Source organism: Calypte anna, chromosome 5A (genome assembly GCF_003957555.1).
Source record: "Calypte anna isolate BGI_N300 chromosome 5A, bCalAnn1_v1.p, whole genome shotgun sequence".
In the NCBI taxonomy this organism is placed as follows: Eukaryota; Metazoa; Chordata; class Aves; order Apodiformes; family Trochilidae; genus Calypte; species Calypte anna.
In genome coordinates, this window is record NC_044251.1 from 35,327,033 (window position 1) to 35,354,324 (window position 27,292).

At 37.6% G+C, this 27,292-nt stretch overlaps 1 protein-coding gene across 1 annotated transcript in view; it reads right to left on the reverse strand.

The window, feature by feature from the left end:
- The window catches only part of JAG2 (jagged canonical Notch ligand 2), a 68,790-nt gene that overhangs the window by 15,326 nt on the left and 26,172 nt on the right, over positions 1 to 27,292 (reverse strand). The window contains exons 4-15 of the mRNA XM_030452455.1: positions 22,287 to 22,541; positions 21,251 to 21,311; positions 10,078 to 10,208; positions 9,577 to 9,696; positions 7,155 to 7,268; positions 6,236 to 6,349; positions 5,565 to 5,678; positions 4,995 to 5,041; positions 4,551 to 4,724; positions 2,095 to 2,245; positions 1,641 to 1,805; positions 823 to 936 (exon numbers count right to left, since the gene is read on the reverse strand). Of these exons, the coding sequence (XP_030308315.1) occupies positions 823 to 936; positions 1,641 to 1,805; positions 2,095 to 2,245; positions 4,551 to 4,724; positions 4,995 to 5,041; positions 5,565 to 5,678; positions 6,236 to 6,349; positions 7,155 to 7,268; positions 9,577 to 9,696; positions 10,078 to 10,208; positions 21,251 to 21,311; positions 22,287 to 22,541 (1,560 nt within the window). The remainder of the gene's footprint in view (positions 1 to 822; positions 937 to 1,640; positions 1,806 to 2,094; positions 2,246 to 4,550; positions 4,725 to 4,994; positions 5,042 to 5,564; positions 5,679 to 6,235; positions 6,350 to 7,154; positions 7,269 to 9,576; positions 9,697 to 10,077; positions 10,209 to 21,250; positions 21,312 to 22,286; positions 22,542 to 27,292) is intronic.

The window sequence follows — 27,292 nt, forward strand, 5'->3', positions numbered from 1 at the left end:
TCCAGACCGAATTTCATCTCAGCAAAAAGTTCTTTTGACAGACATAGCTGACAAAAGTTTCTCAGTCTTTTTTTCTCAGTTGGTGCGTGTCCTATAATAAGTCCCAGCAAGTCCTTGCAACCACAATTTACAATTAGCTTCAGAGTGCGAGAACAAAATGCAGCTTCCGTTGAGATAATTTAACAAGAACTGGCCTAGTATACTTTGTCAACAAAGGCCCAATATGCCTTAAGCCAGGATAGCAAGAGTAAAGGTCTGTTCCCACCAAAGAAGCAACACAACATGCTGACTCGTGATATTTACAGAGTAAAAATTCAGGCTTCATCAGTACTTTTCTTATTGCAGGAGTAGATTTTAAATTTATGAATTCCGTCAGTAAGTTGGAAGCGTACTGTAACTTGCACTGGCATGAAAATAAAAAGCTTTTTAAGTCTGGAAACTACTGTCTATGAGTGGGGCAGTGATAGACTTATATAAAATACTAAGAAGTACATATGCTTAGACCAATAAAAGCAATATACCAAAGAGACCCCCTAACAGAATATATTCAACTTTTGCCTCTCCTCAGCAGAGAAAAGTTCTCTTCTCCTGAGATATAACCTGTACTGCACCAAAGAATCAGAATGCAGTCCTATTAAAGGAATTGAGCCTTTTAGAGCTGCTACCAAAAAACCTTCTTGAAAATAATTTTGCAAACACTGGTTAGACTGTTACTATGGAACAGAAAATTTAACCTTTATTATTCATAACATACCAACCACCACCAATTATCTCAACAAAGCTGTAATTTTATTTGACACTTCAATACTTAGCAGTACTCACTTGTGTCACACAACTCTCCTTCCCAGCCACTTGAGCAGAAACACCTAAATGAATCAACTTCATCAATGCACGTCCCACCATTCTTGCAAGGTTTCCCAAGGCAATCATTGATATCTATAAAAAAAGAAATTATTGCTCAAGGCTGTCTTCATCTATCCTGAGAAGTGAGCTACACTTGTGTTCAGAATAGCTACACAATGCTATACTCCATTTGTACATACACAAGAACAGCTCAAACTGTTTTCAAGTCTGGTAAGGTTTCCAGATGTATTCTCTCTCACACAAAAGGGTGAACCAGGGCATTAAATTTACCTGGGAAAAACAGGCTGATGCTCAAGAAATACCTGGAACAGCAATGCATGTGTACCTAACCTATGCTGTCAATGTGTCTGCTCCTTCTCTATCATCCCCACATTGGAGAAATTCATGCCTTTTTATAAGACTGTATATAAATGCATTGAGTACAGATGCATTCACACTGAAGCTGACCTGAAATCAGTTTTCTCTCACAGAGGAAGTATGAACCACTACAAAGAGACAACTGTTAACAGAAGAAACTGGATTTCAAACAGTACACCTGACAAAATGCTCTGTGCAACTTTATTAAAGTCTTAATGTTTTCTTCTTAAATACCTCCCTGAAGGTATTTAAGAGACATACATAGTTTATTGGGATCTGTCAGTGTCAGGTTTATGGCTGAACTCAATGATCTTAGAGATCATTTCAAACCTAAATGACTGTATGTTGTAAAGCTTCAAAACAAAAACTTCAAGGAACTGTTAGAGCAACAACATAATTTAGAAGACACTCCCACTTACTTTCATGGCAGTATATTCCAGTAAAACCTCTTTCACAGGCACAAGTAAAATTTCCTCCTGGTTGACTAATACACCGTCCATGAGGCCCACAAACATTAGATGAAATGAAACGGATCCCTTCTTGGGTAGCATTAGTGAAGACTTCTATTGTACAGCTGTCTATTACTAAGAATGAAAAGTATATGATCAGACTAAAATCTGCATCACCGATCAGTAGTTAGTTTCAAAAACAGTTCAGGTTAATAATGACTTAAAGGTCGTGTTAACTCCAAGCTGCCCTTTCCCCCTTTATAAATAAGGACTGTTACAAGCACCACTCACTGCCTTACTGCTTCACAAAGCCCACAGGAGTACAATCAAAATATTTCTGCACTATGCTATTCCAAAAATACTGATTTTCTCATCTGATGTATCATCAATGCATTAAGACAAGTTTCTGGACAACAGCGGGTACCTTTACAAGAATTGTTCTTGCAGTGGTCCTTGAGATGAGAACAATTCTTTCCATCATAGTCATCAGGGCAGGCACAGTAATAATCTCCTCCCAGATCATAGCATTTAGCCCCATTCTGGCAAGGGTTAGGTTCACAGAAATCAATATCCATCTGTAAGAGAGACCACAGTTAGCAGCAGCTGCTTCATTTCCCAGGAGTAAGCAGTATTATCTTTGGTAACAAAGACAAAGATGAAGCTAATTTATGTGGTACCTCAAGTTTTGAGGTAGTTTTGAGAAGGTTATGAATGAAATATATTACATTTCTCCTTGCAACATGGAAAAAATTCAGTTACTTTAACCAATCCTAACACAAAGCATTTCTGATACTGCTAAAAAGATATTCCTTTGCAGGAGGCTGAATAAGCACATTTGCAATAACTTAATTAGCAAAGAACAAGTCGTTAGCAGACATCTTACTGTGACTATGCTGTGATTTAAAATAACTTCTGTGTCCTTCACACCCACATACTAACTGCTATAAAGCAAGTTAAACACCAGTGCACTTGTCAACTTTGTCTGCAAGAAACTTAAAATAGAAAGAACCTTTAAAAAATCCTATTCTCTAGAGCAACTTCTCTTCCCATCTCAATTAACACATAGAATCTTTTATAGAAACACATGGCAGGGACCTCTAGAGGTCAGCTACTCCCACGTCTTGCTCAAAGGAAGTCTAGTTAGATCAAGCAGCTCAGGGCCTTATTCTTACAAATACTATCACCATGCCAATTTAGACACAGAGATACTATGTACATTTTTAACACTTATTACCATCTTTTTACCACCACTGAAAAACAAAACCTTAAACCTAGATTTCACAGCATAACCCTTAACACAGACAAATTACTGCAGCAGAGCAATTCTGCTTGTTCTACATCTTAGCTTGACACAAGATCACTGACTGGTGATGCCCTAAATGAACCTCAAAACCCACAAAGAGGCCTAAGAAGGGATATTGTTACTCCACAGTATCTTTCTTCCAAACTGGTTTTCTTAAGGACTTCTTTCCTCCCCACATGTGAATTTTTCCTCTCTCATCTCTGTTGTGAGAAAGATAGCCTTCTGAAACTCAGACATAAAATTAACTATAATAGTAGATTTGGTTACTATTTTTAGTAGCTCTTGTAGCTAAACAGGAGAAAAATCCAAAGCTAACCAAAACAGAAGGAACATCACTGGTGTTAAGTATCTAACTCAGTGGAGCACATACAATTCCAGCATCAATAGAACTTTCAGTAAACATTTTTCTTTTGCATTCTCATATGGAACACTCAAAGCAAACTACAAAAAACAGCTAAGGTCTGAGAAAGATTCTCAGATCTCCTCTATCATCTCTATCAGATGTCTCCATTTGTTTCCTTCCATTAGTGTAAATTTCCCCTTCCCAATGTAAGTTCAGTAGCTGGTACTTTAGCATCTGGAATCAATGGTAGATATTTCCTGCAACACACAAGGCAAGCAGCCAACTACCCCTATTATTCAAACACATTTGCTAAAACTTTAATTACACATTATGGTATGAATCAGCCAAGAGTAGAGCACTCAAGCAATAATCCTTCTGTAGAAATGGTACATGAGCACTTAGGTACTGCTCCAGTTTTCTTACCCTGGTCAGGATCTGCAGCCCTTTGATTTTGAATAAAAGGAAGGCATTGTTTTTTTATCAATGCAAATAATTCAGAATAACATTACTTCAGCATTTAAGAAAGATCACTCCCATGTCCCCTACAATAAATTCAGGAGCAAATACAACAAAATTCTAACACAATGCCTCCAGATGACACTGTCTTACTAGCCACAACACACCTGATTTTGGCTATCAGGAAAAGCCAGGAAATACATACTTAGGACAATAAAATGTTACACTGAAAAGCCAAATGTCCTCCCTAGAAAAACGCAGATCTTCATTATAATGAATTACTTTATGGATTATCAGTATTTCAGATGAGAATCCCTCTACACATTCCTAAAATAACCTCAAGTTCTGGGAGCCAATACTTGCCTATCTGCCTGCCTTTAATTATGTGGCTGCTCCTACCAACAGCCAGATACCTTGAAAGATAATTCAATCATGTACTTCAGAGTTATTAGGATGGAAACATAAAACATTTAGTGTAAGAGAAGAATACAGGTCCTGAAAATTGCAAAGGAAAATGTTTCAAGATTAAGGAATACTTACAGCCTCAGAACATTTACAAGAACCAACACCTATGTGCAACAGCTTGCAGTTTACCAGAGTGTAAATTTAAGTACTACAGCTACAGCAGCACTGCACACATTATATGCTTATGGAGTGTCAACTAACAAATACATTAGTCTGTAATGCCTTAGACTTGGGTTACTTCCATTTAAACCCAGATACGTTTTGAGAATTCAACCCATGGAAGGTAACACAGTCAGGTCACCACTGTCCTCACCTCACAGAAGACTCCTGAGAATCCCTGGGAACACAGGCAAATGAATCCATTCACCATGTCTTTGCAACGGCCTCCATTTTGGCATGGATTGCTTTCACACTCATTTGTTTCTATCTCACAGTTTTTTCCTGTGAAACCACGAGGGCATAAGCAGTGGTAACCATTCACTTCATCCTTCACAGAAGGGGAGAAAAAGGCAAAAAATATAAATCTTTGCTTACTGATACAACTTGTACACAAGAACCCAAGCTATATCCACAGTCTGGATTTGTGGACCACAGTAGCACCACATAAAACTTCATGAAAAGGAGCAGGAGTCTGTAAATGCTACACCACACTTAATATATAACTTCATTAAATCAACCAGTAATTATACACTACAGAATTCATAAGTAGGCAGAACGAGATTTATTTTCAACATGGCATGTAATAAACAGGAGTTACCTTACAAGTCCCTCCATGTTGACATTGTCCGTGACAGTCATTAATATCTATGGATAAAATATTAAAGTCATTAGAATTTGTATTTGAAGATGAAGCTGTGAAAGTACAGGTCTGGTATAAAAATGCAGGTTATTTCAGAAATTATTTTTCTAAATGTTTCAGCAGAAAGCAAGAATGCTTGATGTCTTGAGTCTAATATTCTAATAGAAAATGTATTATATATTTCTATAAACAGAAATTAAAGCAAATGCTATCAGCTGATTTAATATGCAATGTTTTTGCCAACAAGTACATTACATTGAATAAATACATGATATTGGTTCAGAATCAGGTACGAGTGAGGAGAGATTTATTACAGTTATCTAAGTGTGTATATAAGCTCAATTTAATACCAATTATCTTTCTAAATTTTTAGACAGTACTGTCAATTTAGATTGCTGAAATTTAAGGAAATCCTGGCAATATTTGTTTTGTTTTCTTGTACAAATATGCATGCTATCATTCATCATAAACTTTTTTTAAAGAATAAAAGCATCCTGTGGTTAACATATATACTAAAGAAATACTAACTTATATGACAATTTACTCCTGTCCATCCTGGAATGCAGTCACAGTAATATCCACCAATGAGATTTTTGCAAGAGTAAGCATTAACACAGGGTTTCCCCTCACACTCATTAGCATCTGTGAAAGAAGATAAAAGAAAGGAGAATAAAGAACAAACCCAGAAACAGATTACCACTGCACCAAGCAAAGTTTGCATGCAATTCAAGCATCAGAAGCTTATATTATAACATAGAAAGGGCACTGAAACCATTTAAATACTATAGGTTTTTAATGCACACTTGTTTGTAGCAGCACATGCTTAGTATCTTACTTTTCCCTTTGCCAAAAATCAAGGCAGTATGTTAGTCAGGACAAATCCTTTTCTTGCCCCCACAAGCTTACAGTTTCTGTTCTGCCACCATAAAGAAGGAGCTACCATCACCAATGCTGTATTTTGAAACAGAAAATTAATTGGACACTCTAGAAGAAGTATTTTAAGTAAGCTTAAATTGGGGCTTGAGTAGTTGCAGATTGACTTGAAATTTCTGCCTTCAAGATCTATTAAAATGAGCTAAGACACCAAGAGCACACACATCTTCAATGTTTTCTTCAATCATAATGTCAGAAACGATTCAGTTATTAATTATTTAGGAATAACATCCAGTGGTCTTCCAAACTTGAAGGTAATTACTTACCAAGCTGACATGTTGCTCCAATCCACTGTTGTGGACATATACACTCAAATGCATTAACCCCATCAATACAGGTCCCTCCTTGAGCACAAGGGTTAGATGCACATTCGTCAATATCTGGAAAGTTAAAGTGTGCCTTCCATTACATGGCTTAAAATTGGCTTAATTTGTTGTTTTGTTTTGTTTTTAAAAACTTAATTTGGGATGAAGGGGAAGAACATACAAACAAATAAGTTTAGGAACAGACTGGTGTTTCTAACTTTTTACTTAGGCTTTTCTCATATCTTTGAGACAGAGGAGAGAGAATCTCTCCAACTTTTTATCTGCAACACCAATTCAGCTAATCTGCCAACAATTAACACATCGATTAAAAAAATCATGTCCCTAGATCATAACAAGTTTACTCAGTATTTTTTTAAGGATAGTTTCTGCTCAAAAATAGATAAAAATCTTGTGTTCCAAATCACAAAGAATATGCAAACCAATTACATAGGACCACAATACACTTAAATTGCTTCCCTGTCTTCCAAAACAGACACTGAAGCAACTGAGTAAATCTACTCTTCTACTACTTTTAAGAACAGAATGTTTCATGTTCACATTTACATCTCAAAGTGAAACCATGTGGTGTTTTGCATTATATCAGCTAGCATCAGAAATTGTCCAACAAGCTTTGACAACAAGGCATTTCTTTGGATACAGTCCAGATATGTTTTTGATAACCTGCAGGTCTCAAATGCAAACAGTGCCAGCTGCACAGTCCCATTGGTCTTTGCAGAGGCTGCCCCCCAGCACACAGCTGTTAAGACAGGTAAGGGAAGAGACTAACACTGAATTCCACACCCACAGAGCATGAGAACCAGGCACGATGCATCAACCCATTCCAAACCAACCTGTCCACAACCAGTAAATCCATACCCACCAATAGCACATGTTGGTCCACTCCACCCCGATGGGCAGTGACACTTGAAGCCTGATGAAATTTCATGACAAATTCCACCATTAGCACAGGGATTAGATACACAAGCATGCTCCGCTGGGAAGAAAGAGGGAAAGATATTCTTGCTGAATACTCTTCCAGTACCAATTAAGAAGAATTTATATGCTTAGAAACTGTATTCTGATTAAAAGTGATCAAGAGCATGATGCCTGTGGAGAGATGCCTGTATGGAAGTTTGGAGTTTCCCTCTCCCACTGCAGAAACTAAGATTGCCAGTACAAGAATGAAGCAAGATTTCACTGAAGGTTCAGCATTCTTTGTAGAAAGTCTACAGGTAGGCAGGTCACTCATGTATCTTAATATTCCAGGAGCTAGAGAAATTCCCCATTAATCTACCGCTTCCTGTCAGGTTTGGGTTGTGTTTTTGTTTGGTTATTTTTCTTTCTTCAGTGAGACAAAAAAGATACACTGTATGAAGAGGTCTGAACTGGAGTAGTAGTTTAGATAACAAAGATCTTTTAGCTTCATTCTAACACTGCTCCTTGGAAACAGCAAAGAATAGAGCTACAGGCAATTGCAGGCAGTACTGCTTGCTGTCACTCCATGTAGGGCTGTAACATCAGCAGAAGTTGCACTAATCAACAGTCAAGCTGAAGAGGGGCATAGTAAGCCATCACTTTTCATATTCAGAAGCCAAAGAAGCTTTACAAAGAAAAAATATAAACCTCTTACTAGGTAAGATTTTCTAATTGTTGCATTTATATTTTGGTATCTTTCTTTCAAGGATGTTCTCATTTGCAAACTGAATTTACATTGTATAGGATGCTAGGTAGTAGTACCTAAAGAAGCTCATATACCAATCTACAGCTAATAATCCGTACACAAATATGTCTACCTTTATCATTGCCTCATTTAGAGGGACAAAGTGCTTCCCACCCACAATTTAGAGCAAGCCAAACCAAAATTTCATCCATTTTTGCCAGAATTTTGCATCACAATCTACCAGCTGAAGCAAAATTCAAGTTTTGATAGCATAATTAATACCACAAAGCACTTATTAGAGGTTAAAAGATTATCTCTACCCTGATAAATGGGAAACCCTTCTGCAGATAAGAGTTTCATGAAATAAAGGCCAAACAATTAGGTGAAATTAAATTATGGGTTCTTTCTACTCATGCTTAAAACTTTGAAAGAACAGCAAAATTCAAGGAAAGAAGAGTAAGAATAACAAATTTTTAAAAAGGATTTAACAATCCATCATGGCAAAGAGAGCCACTGCAGAATACCCAACTGAATATTACAGGTGAAAAAGTTGAAGCAAAAATTCTAATTTTTCTCTAAATATAGAATTTTTAAAGGAAAATAGGAGAGAAATACAAACTGTGCACTTGACCTTTCTAACCAGAGACAGAATAGTCAGGAAGTCTCCAAACCAGGGTAGTCTCCAGCATGTGAAAACTTTAGTCTTTGTGTAACAGATACAGAGACATACATGAAAAAAAAAGCAATATTCTATCTTTGTAGTGTGGCTGAATTAGGAAGCAGTTTCTCATGTTGGACAGACACAGATCTGTTAGACTCTAGTCTAGAAGGCATACTTCTGAAGTAGAAGTTGAAATACTTCTCTCCATTTTGCCAATGGGAACAGGGAAAACAAACGTTTTATTTAGACTGTGCCTTAGGAGGGCCTGAGCAGGTTTCCATATGAATTAACATGTGTTATTAATCAGAAAGTATTAAGAGCCCTGTATTAAAGGATAATATTAAAAATTAAGTCTCCATTGATCAAAAAGGACAATCATCACATTCGGGCAGCTAAAAATTGAGCCAAAACTCCATATGACAGTTAAAACTGAGGTGCCCATCACTACTACCTTCCTCAGTCCCCAGCTTGTTGAAAATGCACATTTGCAAGGAAGCCAGAAAATAAAAAAAATGGGTAGCTATTAGAAAGGTAACAGAAAGTGTACCTCAAACTCTCTTACATAAGACTACAGCCCAAATTGGATGTTTGAATTAAGGAAGTGAAGAAACCAAAGGGGAAAAATATTCTTGGTCTGATCTAAACCCAAAGGAAACTGCTTCACCATTTCTGTCATCTTCAGTGTTGTTTTTTTTTTTTTATAGCAAGCCTAAGGCACTAGATAGGGGAGATGGAGATGGCATATCCCCACTGTCACACAAAGTAACAAATCAAGCTGGAAGGACAGCATTGCATGCCATCACTTTTCACACTTGCCCTCTCAGATACCAAGCCAAGCTTCTGGAAAGGAGAAAACAGCCTCTCCACTCTACAAAACTAAAATGCAGTGAGCACACAAAAATGCCACAATGGCTAACTAGAACACAGCAATGCCTAAAAGTGTTTCAGTTTTCTGAAGATAAATGCAACATCCAGAAGTACCAATTTCGCAGTTTTTTCCAGAGTAGCCATCTGGGCAAGCACAGCGATATTCATCTGGTTCAGTGTTCATGCAGGTTCCACCGTTGAGGCAGGGATGGTGATTTCCACAGTAATTCAGATCTGGACAAAGAAGAGTGTCGGTCAGAGAACATAAATTTCACCCTCTTCATTCCTAGTCAAACATACAGATGCCTTTCTGGCTTGAACATTATCTACCCACATCAACCCCATACTCCATTAGCTAGCCTGTCATCTCATTGCTATCCACAGAACTGGAAAGGATGCTCAAGAGATGACTGCAGGAGTTAGAGGAATCATGACCACTCCAAGCCTTTTGTCTTAAGCTTCCTGTTCTTAAGGCATTTAGGTACCATCTGCTATAAAAACATTAGGCACAGAAATACTCAGGTAGTTGCACAAGAGCAGAAAAAAAAATGGTTATTGAGTTATCAGTTAATCATGCAACTTTACTTATTTTTCCTGTACATTAATGTTAAGTACCTTTGTTACAGAGCAGGCCACCCCAGTTGGTTTCACAATTACACTGCCATGGTTCATTACAGCTCCCATGAGCACAGCCTGGGTAGCGGACACACTCATCACAGAACTGTCCTTGCCAACCATAATGACACCTAAGATGTAAGTTCACATGTTAAAAGTTAGCAACATGATGCTTAATTATCAGCATTACAGGTATTTGGAACACTCTACACTTACCATTCTCAAGAACAAGGTCAACTGTTCATTGTGCAACAGATGACAAAATTTTACTTCTTTTTAGAAGGGACATTCTAGTCCTGTTGAACCTCTTACTGGAACTCTGCTTCCTCAACCATATTACATATCATGGCAACAAACACCACCAAGCACTATGCATTATGAGAACTGTACATTTATTAGTTGTTCTCTCAAAATCATCATCTCACACTAGAATTCAAATTGTGATTGATATGCAGAAGTTGAAATTGCTTTACAAAAGGATACTGCTGGCTTACTGCATCAAGCATCACAGCTTTTTTTTTTTTTTTGTGTAAGGATAGATTTCAAGACATTAGCTAGTTTGTTCTACAGTCTTGAAAGACCAGAGCAGCCAGAGAGGCAGCTGTCTTGTCAATTTTCTTGGGACTTAGAGTAAATCTGTATAAAAGATTCTCTTGAGAAACTATTATGTCCTCAGTGTTCTCTAGTCATATAACAAAAGTGCTCTTTGGAGAAACGAGGAGAGAGAACAGAAACAAAAGCTATTAATAATTCATTTGTTTTAAACAGAGCTGAAATTCTGTGACAAGACTTCTTCAGAGACCAGTATCCTTATGTTATCTGTAACAGAATTAAGCTAACAAAAGCACTAATTTATATTACAAGTGTAAACAGTCTGAACTTAGAGAAAACAAAAAAAGAAAAAAAAACCCAAAGAAAAAAGAAAGGCACAGGCTAATGTATGGGGATTTAAACACTTATTTCACACACATTATAATCAAAAAGACTGCTCCTTCAGGTCAACAAAAAGTGTTCTGCTTATTATTTTAAGACCATGTCTATAAACAATTTAAGAGCCACACTGCCAGCAAAGAGATGCATAAAAACACTCTGAAAGGGAGCTAGGCACATGCATGCCAGTGCTGCCCTAAAGCCTAGGGGAAAAAGCAAAGAAAGAAAACTCCTTTAGTTTTAACACCACCATTCTATTGTCAACATGCCTTGAATACCATAAAACAACTGAGAATAAATCCTTAAGTCTTTGAAATGTGGTGGGGGAAGACAAGGAAAAGTATAAATGAGAAGTCTTGGTTCCTTGTGAATCAATCCACTTCCACCATTTCAGGAAGCTGTATCATTCCCCAGAGGAACAGAACAGGTTATGCTGCCAGCCTATTATTTAAATTTCTGCAGAGGCAGAAGGCATCTGCATTGACATTCTCACAAAGCAATTTTTTAATATTAGGTCCTAGAACTGAGTTTTTATTCCCAGTATCTGCTCCTCATTCAAAACCTCACAGTTGCAGGATCCCTAAGGAAAGCCTCAGCTGTGCACCTAATCCAGACACCTCCAATGGCTCATCTAATCAAGGTTGTCAGAAGCCTGGAGAACATGATTTCATAACCAGCTTTCTTTTGCTGTATTAGCAGTAAGAGGAAACACATACTGCTCCTGCTAAATTTGATCTCTTCCTTCCTCCTTAAGGACAGAAAAATCTTTTCAGGGGCTGGTAATAAATGATAAAAAAAGCACTGTAACTCACTTTACTGGCCCCAACCCAAACCTCCATCCATGCCAAACCTGGCACTACTGCCAGTGATTCACCATGACTATTCCAGCCAGAGCCAACTTCCCACCCACATATAACAACCATTTTTCAAGAGCTAAAAGCCTGCATCACAAAGCAAATCACAATAACTCAATTTGTTTTCCATACCCAATGGATAACAAGTTTCTTTGTATTTAGAGTGCAAAGGAAAATACAGCTACTTCCTTAAAAATCTGAGACATCTTAAGTACCTACTTGAGTTCGTAGGTATGCTTGACTGCATTAAAATCAGTTCAGCAGGAAAGGTTGTTGCTTTTTCATGATATTCAAAGTCAAAAAGTTTACTGTTGAAGTTACAACCAAACCCAAGGGAAATAATTTCTAGAGGCTAAAAGCAGTCAAAAGGAACACAGTGTTTATAAGTCAAAAGGTTACTATGTGGTAAACTGATCAGCCTCCAGTTTACAAGGAAGAGTAAATTAGGATTTCCTCTTGAACAGGAAGTCTGGTCGCATCCTACATTAGCAGGTGCTAGAGCAGCTTTAATTCCACTTCCTTCTAAAAAGATACTGTTTACATGGATCTTGGCCACCCCTTGGTCAAGATTTGATCAATAAAGCGAAATCGATTTAAAAAAATGAGGATTTATTGTAATTTACAAGAAAAATATAAAGCCAAAACAAAAGGATGAAAAAAGGTTAATGATCCATTATGAGAAGTCCAAAAGACAGATAAAAAAGCAACATCAAGTTAAAAAAACAACAACAACAAAAAACCCCAAAACCAAACAAAAAAACCCACAAAATTCCTTTTCAAGTAACAGCCACTTGTGCAAAGGCCAAAAGGAAACCACCAGTGCAATTAATGGTGGGTCAAGTTACTTCTTCCCTGCCACTCCCCATTAAGAAAAATGTGTTGGAAGTTTCTGCAACCCTAAATTTTTAACATCTGAATAAATAAGAAAGCCAACTTTAGAGAATTCATAAGGATCCCCATTGTTCAACAGACAAAGAAAATTCTTACTGGAATCAAGATTCTACTTCCTTTGTCCTTCCCCTCTGCTGACTTCATTGGCTCTAACTTGTCTTTACAACCAAATGCACGCAAAACAAAATCAGAGATGGCTTAATCTCAGCCTTTGCTGGGTTATTAGCAGTACAAAAGAAGCTACCATAAATAGATTGTTACAGTTTAGTAACTTCCTGATGGAAGGTTGAAGTACAGGCATCTGGTTCCCAGACCAAAGCGTCCCTTCAGGTCAGGATTAGCACAAAGAGAGTGCAATAGGAATAGAAGAGTAATTAGCAATTATCTTGAAACCAAGAATTTGCAGAAGAGATCATGGTAATTCTACAGACATGCTTCACAGCTTGCATTTTCCTTGGATGCGAGTCTGGTGGTGGCAATGGAAAACAAGAATTTGAAGACAAGGCTGGAGGAATGGTATTTGGCAGGGGCTGACATTAGCAAAGCTTTTAGATAAGAGTTTAGTCTTGAGATTAGAGAAACTGCAACTGTGTAGGAAAAACACTGTTGTCATAGACAAGTAGATAACACCACAATAATTCAACTCATGGAGTATATTTGGTTATAATAAGCAAGTGGGGCTTCAAACAGCTGAATTCCAAGTCAAGGAAGAAAGATGTTCAATAGTAAATTTCTTTGTGTTTAGAGGAGTAAACTTAGCATCAATAGAAGCATCTAGCAATACAGGCAGTTCAAAGATACCAGTGTAGTATGAGACAGGAGTGGGGGAAGTGAGGAAAGGAGAAAGAAAATTGAGTTGTTTGCTTCTCCTGGACTTATGTAAAAAGCTGAACTATCAAAAATCAATAAAATGGAAGTTTTGCCAGAGCTATACTTTCCCATATACATATACTTTCCCATTATACACTGGTCTTTGCTTTCTTCTGAGGATGTTTGTGTTGTAATTATTTAGTGAAAGCTAGGTTTAATTTCAGCACTTCCAAATCAGATGGCACAAGGTGTTCAAAAGATGGTTTGTTGCTGTATGTAAGCAGGTAAATTATTTGTGAGGAAAAGGCCCTGAGTAATCCAGGCTAAACAAGACCTTTGAGCAGGAGGTGGGACTTTGCAGCCTCCATCATTTTATAGTAATCTCACAATGGCTGTTATGAAAGTGATGTGGAATGGCAGAGTTATTCCCAGATCTTGACTGTCTGCAATCCATGGTTGCTCAGCACCTTTCTTAACTCCTCCCTAGCCAAAAGGAAAACACCTGTGACAAACTAAAAACTTAAGATGTTCTCATCACTGAGTATTAACTCAGCTTTTTTGTACTATCTTCAGTTTGTTCTCCAGGTTCAATCACTTCTGATTGAGAGTCCTGGTTTTCTGGTTCAGAAACTTCTGGCAGAAAGTTTGCCTGAGAAACTTCTTGCCACAGGTTTCATCTGTTTACTAATCTACTCTGGTCAGCCTTTCAAGAACACTCATAGTACAAACGAATGAGAGTATATCTAAGTAAATTCTGTCCTACATCTAGCTACAGAGCTTTTTCAGCACTTAATATACAAGTCCACCTAAACCATTGATGTGAAGGAAATCAAAACCAAACCACTTCTCAAGTTAAAATACATAGCCTGAAACTACATCAAAATAATCCTGGGGAAGACACAGGCAATGTGACATAAACCTTTCATTACCACAAACTATGCCTGAATGCTATCTTGCACTTCCTAGAAAAGCTTAAGTGAAGATCATTGTGCCATATTTACATGTAATTTTTTAAGCAAGTTTTTTGGAGGGAGCTTCTCCCACTCATATTTCAACTGCAAGCTGTGGCCAAAACACTCAACACAGGAAAATGAAGCAAATCATTAGGAGCAGAAGCAAAATGCATCATTCAGGGGTGGGGGAAGAAATGACCCTCTTAAATGAAAAACCACTAAATTTTCTAATGACGTGAACAGGATGGTGTTGCATAGGCCAGAACAATAGCTTTATATTAGTTATTTACTTAAAATAACTATAAGAAAGCCTGTTTAATCTTTTAAGAGAATAATTGTTGCAGAGTAGACAGCAATATGGTCTACCTGTTAGGGCATCCTACAACTCTGAGCATCCAGATTCAATGCTATAGCTCATACAGTACTCATATTTGTCACAGGAGCACTTTTTCCACTTTCCTGCTTTTGAAATAGCAGGATTGGTTTTGTGAATATGGAAGGAAAAGATACTCATTAATGAACTTATGTAATTTCATGACCTGAAAGCATGTCACCTTTCCTCTCATCCCCAGTTTTCTTATTAGACAAGAAAATACAAGCCTTTTCCTACACTTTTTTCTCCTCTAGCACTGGAAGTCACTGAAAATTAACATTCTCACTCCAGTATTTACAGTCTTGTGAAGGAGCTGACAGAGGGGATGGCTCCAGCTTGTTTACCCAGAACATATGGGGAAAGGTTGCTCAGTTACCTAGTAGTAAGTAGCTCTAAAGTAGTGTCTATATTTGCACTAGTTCACACCAGGAACATGCTTTTTAAGTGAACTGCCTGATCATTACTTTTGACAGTGTGCTGGTTCACATCACAGAGATAGTTTGGAACAAAAAAATTAGTTTCCTTTTAGGTTAAACTAAGGTAATGTAAAACACTATGCCAGGAGCACACCTAATGTGTTCTACCTGCAAAGAAGCATTCAGTCCACAAGAACAGACTAGAGCTAGTCTAAAATTAAAAAATGAAAGCATCTTTTTAGTATGGATTTTGGGTTTCCAATGACACTTTCATCTACTTTTCTAATTTGTCTCTGCTACCTACTGTTGTAGACACAGGTTAAAGTACTACATTATTTTACTTTCAGTACACTTGCTCACATCCTCCTGGAAGCAGCATCCCCATTTCATAGAATCATAGAATTGGCTGGGTTGGAAGGGACCTCAGAGATCATCGAGTCCAACCCTTGAACCACCGTTGCGGTTGCTAGACCATGGCACTGAGTGCCACATCCAGTCTCTTTTTAAATATCTCCAGGGACGGAGAATTCACCACTTCAGTGGGCAGCCCATTCCAATGACGGATCACTCTTTCCGTAAAGAAATTCTTTCTAATATCTAACCTAAACTTCCCCTGGCACAACTTAAGTCCATGCCCTCTTGTTGAAAGTCGTTTAGTAAAAGAGCCCAACCCCCACCTGGCTACACCCTCCTTTCAGGTAGTTGTAGAGTTGTAGGATGCTCTGTCCCCTTCTACCCACTAACCACCCAAGCAAGCAAGTGCAGACTGTGCCTCAGTTTCTTGACCAACACAGAAGCAAAGCATGAAATTCTTTTTCTATCTAACTTTGTGTCTATTTGTAAAATAATTGCCAACAACCCCAGGAGGCCTGCCACTAGGATATAAAATAATAAATGCATACCACTGATGGTAACAGGCAAGATAACTTGCATAGTCCTCTACAGCCTTTCAGTAGCAACCTTCTTTGAGATGCCTCACCAGAATGTCTTATACTCAAGAATGAGTTTACAAGAACCACCACCACCCTTTTCTAAGTTCCTCGAGTTCCCTGATGCTGATGTTACCCATGTTATCCACTCAACTGTCATGAAAACACAAGCAAGAGATCAGTTGTACAGCTAGGCCTCCCTACTGAAAAGGGCAGGAAGACTATGCAAGCCTTTAATTTTTAACAGAGAATCTCTAACCCCCAACACTCCAGGTAGTTTTGGCTCATCGTGCAGTTCAGGCTTTTGCTCCTACATCTCTGTACAGAAAGTACCAAAAAAGAGCTGAGCAGGTTCTGGCTCTTACAGTGACAGATCAAGGGAGCAAAACCATTTGGGAGAGGCCAACAGCATCTGCAGGCACTGCTGGAAACAAGAAATCAGCCTCCCCAGCAGGGAGGAAGGGGAATACCAGGACTGCAAAAATCATGGCATTTGGGAGGAAGTAGGAGAAATGTTTCAACAGGACAAACAGAAGATATGTGATTAAATAAAGACAAAGAGTCATAAGCACCGGAAACCCAAAATTTTGTCACATTTTTTGAGTAAGACCATTCAAACAGTGTATACAATCACTTTCAAAAAAAACTGGACACTTTCTTAGACTACTATTAAAAGTCTCATTCAGTTGCTCTACACACTCTAAGAACATTTTTATCAGAGTTCTGTGAAGCAAGACTTGCATTTCCCAAGAGATAACCTAGATCCTACCATAGCTTCAGAAGCTGAGCACAAGCTGAGCAGTGTTAAAAGATTTGACTCCTTTTGTTTTGCTTCAGAGAGAAATTTAAACATTCCAAAGCAACAGGAAAAGTAGACAGACTTCTGAAAATACCACCCTCCTGGCAGGAATATGACAATGTAGGCCAGACACAAGGCGTATCTGGACTTCTACCAAACTCACACCACTCTGGATCACAAGGAAGTGCAGGATTTAAGCCTTTAAGCCCACTGACAGTTTGAGTGGTACAAAACACCTCAGATCAGCAGTTTTAATCAAGGAGGGGAACTGTCAGTTGTGGGTTCTCTATATTCAACTTTGATAGTTCCATAAGGTGACTGAGCCTAAGCCAGTTATAAGTCATTAGATCAAACTTCATTCTTTTCTAGACAGCTAATGGAATTTAATTATTTAAAATGACACAGACACACAGAAAGCACCAATCATTGCCTGGCAGTGTTGTGTCTTCAACAATCCTTCCTACCACTCTGCACTGCCAAAGTCAAACACCAAAACCATTTGGCTTGCCACTGCTGGCTAACAAACAAACAAAAAAAAAATTAGTGGCCAAACACTTTGAGCCTAGGTATGGGTAAAGGGATGCTTTTAGGATTGCACATTCATATATTTGCAGGATTCAGCTAACCTGCTTTTGCTTTCCTCAAGAATGTGATTTTGCTTATTACTATTCAATAAATTAGTTATTATTATATAATGAAAATAAAAATTTTAAATAAAAATTTTAAAAAGAAAATATTAAAAAACCTAAAATAAAACCTAAAATAAAACCTAAAATAAAACCTAAAATAAAACCTAAAATAAAACCTAAAATAAAACCTAAAATAAAACCTAAAATAAAACCTAAAATAAAACCTAAAACCTAAAATAAAACCTAAAACCTAAAATAAAACCTAAAACCTAAAATAAAACCTAAAACCTAAAATAAAACCTAAAACCTAAAATAAAACCTAAAACCTAAAATAAAACCTAAAACCTAAAATAAAACCTAAAACCTAAAATAAAACCTAAAACCTAAAATAAAACCTAAAACCTAAAATATAGAATAAATTATTACTTTTTCTGACCTGTCTCCACAATGACAAAATCCACCACCCAATCCCATCTATAACACAATCATTTGCTATATCAAATAATTTTGAGACACCAGGTCATTCTCTACTTTTTTCCCATTTCTTTGATGAAAGGTCAACAAAAGAAATGGCAAACTTCACAAGATTATAACTTCCTCAAAACAAGGGGTACATGAACTACACCCAACAGATGATGTACGGTTAACAGCTAATGGCATATCCTTTATTAACAGCTCGTAGTCATTTACCTACTATTAACATCTGTTTTTGGTTTAACATTTAATCCAAGAACAGCTCTAAATTGCATTGGAACAAAGGATGGAGGGCAGCTCCTTGCTCTCAGAGCTGGGTTGAAGCCTCAGAGCCATTGCTTCAGTTGCCTGCATGTTCACACAAGCTGAAGATGGAAACCGTTTTCCAACTTTTCTATTTATAAATACCACAGCAGATTTTGGCAAACAAGTAGCTATTGGCACTAGTAGATTTCCATACATCTCACACCCATGTTTTTCTCACATCTTCATTTTCTGAATTAAAAGGACATTGTTTTCACCTGTTAAATGACAGTGGCAACTGTCCAAAAACCAGGATGAAGATTATAATTCAATAGCACCAAACATAGCAGTTTCTTTTAAATAACAGCTTCCTTTGTACTGCTGAAGATAAAGGTCATGTCTGCAAGCCTTGCTTATTTTTAGTTCACAGCACAATTTTTCTACAGAAAACGTTACCCATTTAGGTTAAAAGCTAAATTTCTAATACAGCATAGCAACTATTACAGAATATAGGCTAAAGATACCTGACTAAACAAGCTCATTCTACTTAATCTCATGTAAAGAGGTAGCTGAGAACACTCCACAATACTGGAAACAGTGGCTGTACTGACAGACCATACTTTTATTTCAACCTGCTGATCACAGATCTATCCCTCCAGCAGGTGTTAAGAAAGAAGGTAGATGGCAGATCAACCCATCCAAAACAGTTAAGTCCTTTATTTCTTCCCCAAGTCCTTTTTTCTGAGATAATCCATCCAACAAAACAGTGAAATTTGTGGTCAAGTCATTCTACAGACTCAATCTTATTTTCATGAGCCTTAGATGGGAGCACCTAGGCTTGTGATGCCAGATGCTTCCTCACATCAGTGATATTCTGTAAGGGAAGGCATCACTCACGAGACAACTGATTGGCAGACATCTTTAAAAAAGGTACCAACAGCCACCCAGCCCATCACCTTCAAATGTTTTATATTCCTTTGAACTTTCTGCTGCCTCTCCAACTTCCTTTTTCCCAGCTAAAACTGGTATCACAAAGAAATGAAAGAGAAAAGAAAACTGCACCATCCTCTCTCACCTCCCCCAAGGAGGGAACAGTTTTGCATTTGCTTAAACCTGTTGATTTTTCACCTTCATTCAAAGGCCCCTTGGCATTTGGAAAGCAAGCATTCATGGGCTTCTAGGACACTAAGGACACTCCCCTCTGATACCCTTACATGAATCCAAATTCATTAGAGTAGGTTCTCAAAGGGAAAAATGTGTTCTCAGAAGGCTCAAGGAAAGGAGAACTTCTTACTCAGGCAGAAGTGATACTGGCCCAGCTTTCAACCATCACCTCTACTTGCAAGTTAAAAAAAACCCAAACCAAACAAAAAAAACCCAGTACCACCACAAAAAAATCCACCACCAACAGCAGTAGGGGCACACAGTACTTGAAATCACAAGCAAAATATTTAACTATATAACAAAAATACCAAATAACATTGAATAGAAATATTCTCTTGAATGATTGAATGAAGGAAGCTGTGCTTTAAACATCTGCCTTGAAAAAAATATTTTAAGGGGGAGGGTTTACAGCTCTTCAGAAATGAAACTGTATATGCACTCTAGTACTCAACTTCATAGCCTGGAATTTACAGCTTTCAGCCAGATCTGAGAGCTACAACACGTTAAATCTTCTACAGGTCAGCAGCATCTGATGTTTCAGGGTAGTAAGAAACCACTTTTTACTAGAATGACTTAAGACTTTGTCACCTTCTATAACCCACTCTCAGAAAATTCAGGCTCTCCAGCTGGATGGGACTTGTTTGCACAAAAGCTGCCACAGCTCACAAACTGGCACTCCAGCCCCACTAAGCTCTAAGCCCAGCAAAGCTAAATACCCTGCATCTTATTTCTGCCACTTCCATGATGCAGTAGTTAGTAGGATGCTGATGAAGCAGAAATCCCTTGAACTATCAGAGCTTGCCACAAACAGTATTTGTCATCTCTCGGGGGTCCTGGCAGCCAGTTGAGTTCCACATTCCAAGCAAGCCAATTCAATACAGCTGACAGACAAATCACTGCACAAACCCACTCTTACAATGACACATACAAATCTGAACACAAACTCAGGAACTTACACATGAACCCAAGCTTGCAAGTAGACCTGTCCTATTCCGTCAACAGCCTTTGTAAAAATAACACCCATTTCCCCTTGACCTACTGTGTTAGATGCCTAAACTCTTAAAAGGAAACGATCAACTCCCTTTGCTACCACAAAGGCTACTTTAGGCTTCATCACAAAGATATGAGAACATTTCAGACTCCCAGATTTAGGGACAAAAATTCACTTGGATAGAAAGTTTAAGTTGGGATTGCCACTGTTTTCTCCATTACTACCAAAAAACCACCTTTTTTTCTTGGAAAAGCTAATTTTATTATATTTTGGTGATCAAAGATATATACTGAGTACTCTAGCAATGCAAGCATTTCCTAGTTGTGACAGTCCCAACAAGCAAGTTCCCCTTTTTATTTTGAGGGGAGCAAAATTTTAAAAAGTCCTAAGGATTTTCAAAAGAAAACAAACAAAAAATATTATTCTCTTATTTGATAAATGCATAGCTTTAGATTACATGAAGTAAACGTGTTTGGTCCTATATGTACGAAAAATAGAACATATTGCAAAACAGTATGAAGTATATGCAGTTCTTACAAATGCAAAATCTACTTCAGATCTATTTGCATCCAAAATCTACTTCAGATCTATTTCCATCCATGTTTTTTATAGAATTATTTTCATTTTAAAATAGCATTTCAAGTAGCAGCAACACACAGAGAAAATACTAGAAAGATCAGTACTCATAGGAGAAGATACTTAAACATGCAGACTTACTTGCATTCCCCAGGTGTACTGCAACCCCCATGGAGCAAATTACATCCTTGTTTACATACAGCTGGAAACAGAAAAAGATTTAGGCATCAGTCTGGGCAGCCAGGTATCCATTAATACAGCAGGAATACAGAACTGTACAGCTAAGGCTTCTGTCACTTAGCTTATTTGTTGCTTGTGCAAAGCAAACTACAAACTTTTACCATGTTTCAATAGTTGCTGCTTCCAGGTAGCTTTCACAAAGCACAACCCCCATACAACTGTTTATGAAAATTAACTCCTTTGAAAAATTTGCTACTGAATAGGTTTGCAGCAAGAGTGTCAGCACTGAAACATTTAACAAGAACAGTTGTTTTTTTAAAGCTGTTATTAGACTGGCATTATGCCCAAAGATACATATAGCCTGAATAAGTCCTACAAAAATTCTCCCTTCTCATTAATATGCTTTTTGCTGAAATGGAACAGAAAACAAAAGCAAAAAGCCCTCAACAGAAGGAAGAGAAGGTGAAGTAATTTTAGCACTAATTAATTACCAAGAGTGAAGGAAAAACAGATTTGAGTGGTACATTAAAAAGGACAACACCTGAATTTCTGTTTACATAAGAGCTATCAAAAAGCTTTCAGATTTGCATCCATTACACTTTTTTTTTCATTTGCAAAAAAATAGTGTTACAAGGCCTTTTTTGCAGGATTAAAGTCTACAACATTAATGATTCAATCACTGTTCAGTAAAATCTTACATTAAAAGATGCAATATACCATCTTGCTGTGAAGTAACACCACTATTGAATATCAATTAGTAAAAAGATGTTTTGCTGTTGCAAATCCTAAATTTGTTGTGTACCCTCCATAGCAGCAAGCAACACCATATCCTGCATCGAGCTCCACTCTTCAGTGTTTTTTTCCGATTTCTAGTCAAAGGACAAAGTGTGTGTGTGCGTCTTAAAATTAATATGCTACACCACCCACACTACAAAAATGCCTGCTGCAGTTTATTATATATATATATTCATGCTAATCTAAAATTAAGTAATACTACCTTGTTTACATTCTTCTCCCATCCAGCCTTCCATGCAGGCTTTATTTCCATTTTGATCACAAGTGTAGTGACCAACAAAATCATCTCGAGGACCACAAAATTTATTGCACAGAGCACTGTAGTAATTTTCATCACACTTCACTCTTATTTGTACTTCAAAATGTGCAACAGGACCATTAAATTGTAGTGTCTTCCATCGATCTTCTGGGTTGATCATGCCAGCATGTGCCACTCGTTCTATTAACAAGTTGTCACCTTTTAATAAAAAGGTAAAGTCAAGAGGTGGTAAGTTTCATAGCACACATAGCATATAAATTCATATCAAAAGTATTCAACTGGTTAAGAGAAAACCTAGTAAAGAAAGTGTTGAGATGATAAAGATCTACCATAACCGAATTTTCCTTTGCCTTGCAGAGTTCATTACAGGAAGACCAATTTAAAAGTGTCCCAAAGGAAATATTAAAAAACCCTGGAACATAATCCATAGGAAATAGCTTATTTTTCAAGGCAGCCAAACATACCCCACCCACATGCTGACAACCAGCAGCTTTATCTTGATCTGAGGCTCTTTTTACCTCCTTTTTGTTCCTACAAAATTGCAAAATCTGCATAACCTAGCAGCTGAGATATTGAAGTTCTCTGGTGCAAATTTCATATTCAAAATAAAGCAAAACACATCCTCGATTTGCTGCAAAATTACTGAGCAGTAGTAAATCCTCTGGCAGGCTTGCATTATTTACCCAAACTAGCTTTTTCCATTTTATCATCTCTCCACAGTAAAGGCAAATACATTGAAAAAGCAATTCATACAACCCTTTTGCAGCAAGTATTTGACACTTTCGGAAGATACAAGTTAACCCAGATTGTCAAGGGGACATTCTCAGCTCCCTATCCTGATTATCCTTAACCCCAGTGGAACCACTGATAAATATGATCCCTACTTTAATAGACTCTATAAGCATCCTGCCTTACCCTCACAGAAAGCAGCAGCACTGCTACTGCCAGGGCTCCCTTAACCGAGACCAAATGTGCACAAACCATTAGCTGTCATGTGGGACAAGAGGATGCTAGGATACAGGACTATGAAACTGTCAAGATATTTTAGTTTTTCATGATTTTGTATTTATGCATTTGATTCTTGATATAGAAGCTTCAGTACTAAGAGAAGAGATACAATTATAGTCAGTTTCTGTAAATGTTATGAGTAAGCAGAGCACAAGGGCAAGGGTAGACAGTGAGTAACCCCAGTGATGATAGCTTTCACATATTGTCACTATTTAAACGTGGTAGCATCCTCCTGCAGGAATTTTTCTAGGTGATTCTGCAAGCTGCAGCCAGAACTCCAAGCATTATTTCACAACGAGGGAAAGATACAGAAGCTCTGTTTACATACAGGAATTCCACACCTATTTGTGAAACAACTGTAATATTGCCAGCTCAGAGTCAATTTTATTGGCATTACAAAGGATTCCATAAAATGCATGTTAAAAGAAATTAAAAACAAAAAACTTGCAAAATGCTGTAATGGTCCTGAGATTAAGTCTAAACTTCAGATTTCTTATAATATAAAGCATGTCAAGCTGGTAGCAAGCAACACTAAACTATCACTTTTAAGCAACAGTGGTTCACCTACTTACTTTATACAACTCATTAACCTAATTGGTTTAGAAAATAAAACCAAAGGAGTGACTGATTCTCACTTAGGAAGTTACTGACAGCAGAGGTATAATATTCATCTGGTACCAAAACTGCACTTCCTTCTCAGTACATAAAAGGACTCAAGAGAAAATTAAGTCACCCCAACATTAAATAAAAAGGAAAGCTACAGAAGTAGTAGGCTCTGCAATGCATTTTATCTTAACACATCATCTTTTCAAGCTTGCTTCTATGATAAAAATCTTTCCTCTTCAAATTAAGGAATACTAAACTGAAAAAAGCAGTTTTTATTAAACACTGAAAGATTCCCCAACCATTAAGAACTCAATATCTCTCTTTACTACTTAAATTAGTATTGTCATGTATAGGCTAGGATTCATGCTTGCCTGGAATAGTGTGCATAAAGTGTTTTATGGCTGGATAACACACACTCAAATTTATCCCTGCTCAAATTTATCCCCTCTGTCCAGCATCACAAGGTCAGTAGAAGAATGGACAAGAAACCTGTAAGCTAGAAAAGGATGCCTGCATTTTATTTTTGATTGAACAGAATCTGTCATACTACCTGGCACCATTAAAAGCTTTATGAATAGATTCAATGTCATGTTATTCTTCTCTCATTACTACTGATCTGTAAAGCTATAAAGGGAAAGTGCTGAGTAACTGGATGTTCAAGGAATTTGAACAAATAGCAAATATGCATTATAGAGCTATTTTCCAGCTATAAGCAACACAAGCTCATTTTAAAAAGGCTGCAGCAGCCACTCCTATAAAAGTGTTTCCACAGACTGGATAAGGTGGACTGAAGAACAGGTCCTGAGATTAAAGGACTGGCTTATATAATGAAAATCTTATCACACATCAGGGTAACACAGATTTATCAGCCAGTTAAACAACTAGAAGCAGCATTACAGCTATTGCAAATATGCCTATGCAGAACAGTCTTATAATACATGGGGTAGAGAACAGAAGAATCCTTATCTAAAGTGGACTAAACTGCAGACAAGAGCTATGACTACACTTAAATAAGAGTACTGCTCATCAGCAGCTAACTTTTAGGAAACATCAGACATTCCCAAGAAGCCCCTCACAGGGCAATACCAAAGGTGATGCTGGTAGCTGCTGGCAAGGAAACACAGGCAGCATAAGAACTTCATGCCCACAGGAAGAGAGGAGGTATCTTTCTCAGGAAATACGTTGCCTTGAGTCTTTCAAGCAACTATTTCAAAAAGTGATAATGGGACAGATCTGCATCCTACAGACTAACATGAAAAGAGGAAGGCAACCACACTATCCTTGCAGTAAACATGCAGTCAAATGGGAAGTTACTCCACAGATAAAGATACCAGCTTGATTCATTGCAGCAGTGCTGAGTTAGGCATTGCCAAGATCTCTGCTACACAACTAGAAGCTTGCCAAGTCAAATGACTTACCTGGATAGTAACACAAACTGCTGTGACAGATGACAGACCACAGGCCCCTTTGCAGGGACTTTTTATCTAAGGGAGCTCTTCCTCTCCCTTCCTCCACCCTCATGAAGCAAACTAGTAGTAACACTATACTGCCACAAGGTTCCCTCTGATCCAACCCCACTGCACAGAGGGGGGAAAAAGCATAGATGTAGTTCAGGACTCAGGATTTGAAAGACTCTGAGTTTGTAGTTTGAGGAAAGTACTGAGGAAACATTTGTCCTGGCATACTTGTGATGGGTACTTTGCAGATCTGCTCTTAGCAGATGTCTTGCTTTTGATGGGTACAAAGAATGAAGGATGCTAGGCCATGGAGGGAAGAATGACAACTGTTCTAAAATCTTCAAGTTGTTCCCTGGAAACCCCTCTTTCCACATTTTTTTGCTTGGGTTATTGTTTGGTAGTTGTTTTTTATAAATACCCACTTGAAAGTTCAAGCAGGAACACACAACCTGCATTTAACTTTCAGCCTTATTCATCCCCATTAAAGGAAAGCAAAGTCTGACTTTGATACTAGTTAATTAGCTTATAAACAGACTCTTGCAATTACTTGGATTAATCTTTCTTACAGTAGCAACAGAAGACACATGTAACCTGATGCAGAGATCAGCTCACTATTCAGGATACAATACAGAGTTCAGCTTTCCACTCTCTTCACCCCTCCAGTATGATTTCTACCTTTTCTCATGCCCTTTCCTATTCTCTTACATAGGGATTTTTTTTTTACTGATATGTCCATCATCTTCAGCACTCTTTTCAGAGGTACAAGAGAAATGTCTCTGTATCTTGACAGATTCACAAAGTAAAACCCTACTGAAAGACTCCCTGCCAAGAAAAAGGAAATGAAAGAAAAAAACAGTATCTTCTATACCTAGGAATCTAACATGCAAGTCTAAGTTGCATGATGGTAAAGCAACAGGTCTCTAATATGGAATCAGTAAATAGACTGCAGAAACATTTACCCAACACTAAGTTCCCATGGCAAGCCTTCCAAGTCTCAAATGCTATAACAGCACCTCTCTGTCAGCCTATATTAAAAGGAGTTTAGCAGTTTCTCATGAGAGCTAAATGATAATCTGGCACTTGGATAGACTGCATTAATTAACAGAAAGTGTTAAATTAAGTAGAGGGCCCACTGAGCCTCAAAAAGCCACTATATATCCTGTTGTCCCGAAGTTCAGGAAAGAATTACATCAATACAAGTAAAAAAAAGATTTGTCACACTATCTCATGAGTTCATCTGCCACCTAGAACTTGGGCATGAATATTCCAAGCTGCTGTACTAATTGCTCCTATGTAACTATTCCTAAGCTAGAAATTATTTAAAGGAATTAACTCCATGTAGTATCCTTTGAACAAAGCATTCAAGAGAATGCCTTCAATGAGTTGCTACGTAGGATATCTAAACTTATTAAAGATTCAGGCTTACTCTGCTCAGCACACAAGATCTCATTTTGAATACCATGTTCAGCCATTCAAGAAGGCTGTGCACCAACTGAAGGGTTGCAGCAACATGAATTACCAGAGATCTGAAGAAAACATACCTATTGAAAAAGGTTAAAGGAGCTGGTAAGCAAGACAAAAGAAGCTTAATTCTAGTAGTGAGCAGGCTCAGGAAAAAACTGTAAACTCATCATTACTTCATATATCACTGGAGATAGAGTGTGTTTAGAAAATCTGTAAGTTAAAGTTTGTCAGAAAAACACAAGTGGGACTGATAGTCATCTCCAAGGAAAAGGACCTTGAAAGAAACTCTCACATAGCCTTAACATCAATTGAGCTTTGCCAACTCTTTATACTTGATTCATCTTGATAAGGCTTGTCAGTGAAGTAGCAGAGAATGGCACCTATAATGAGAAACTGTTGATTATTTGGGACATA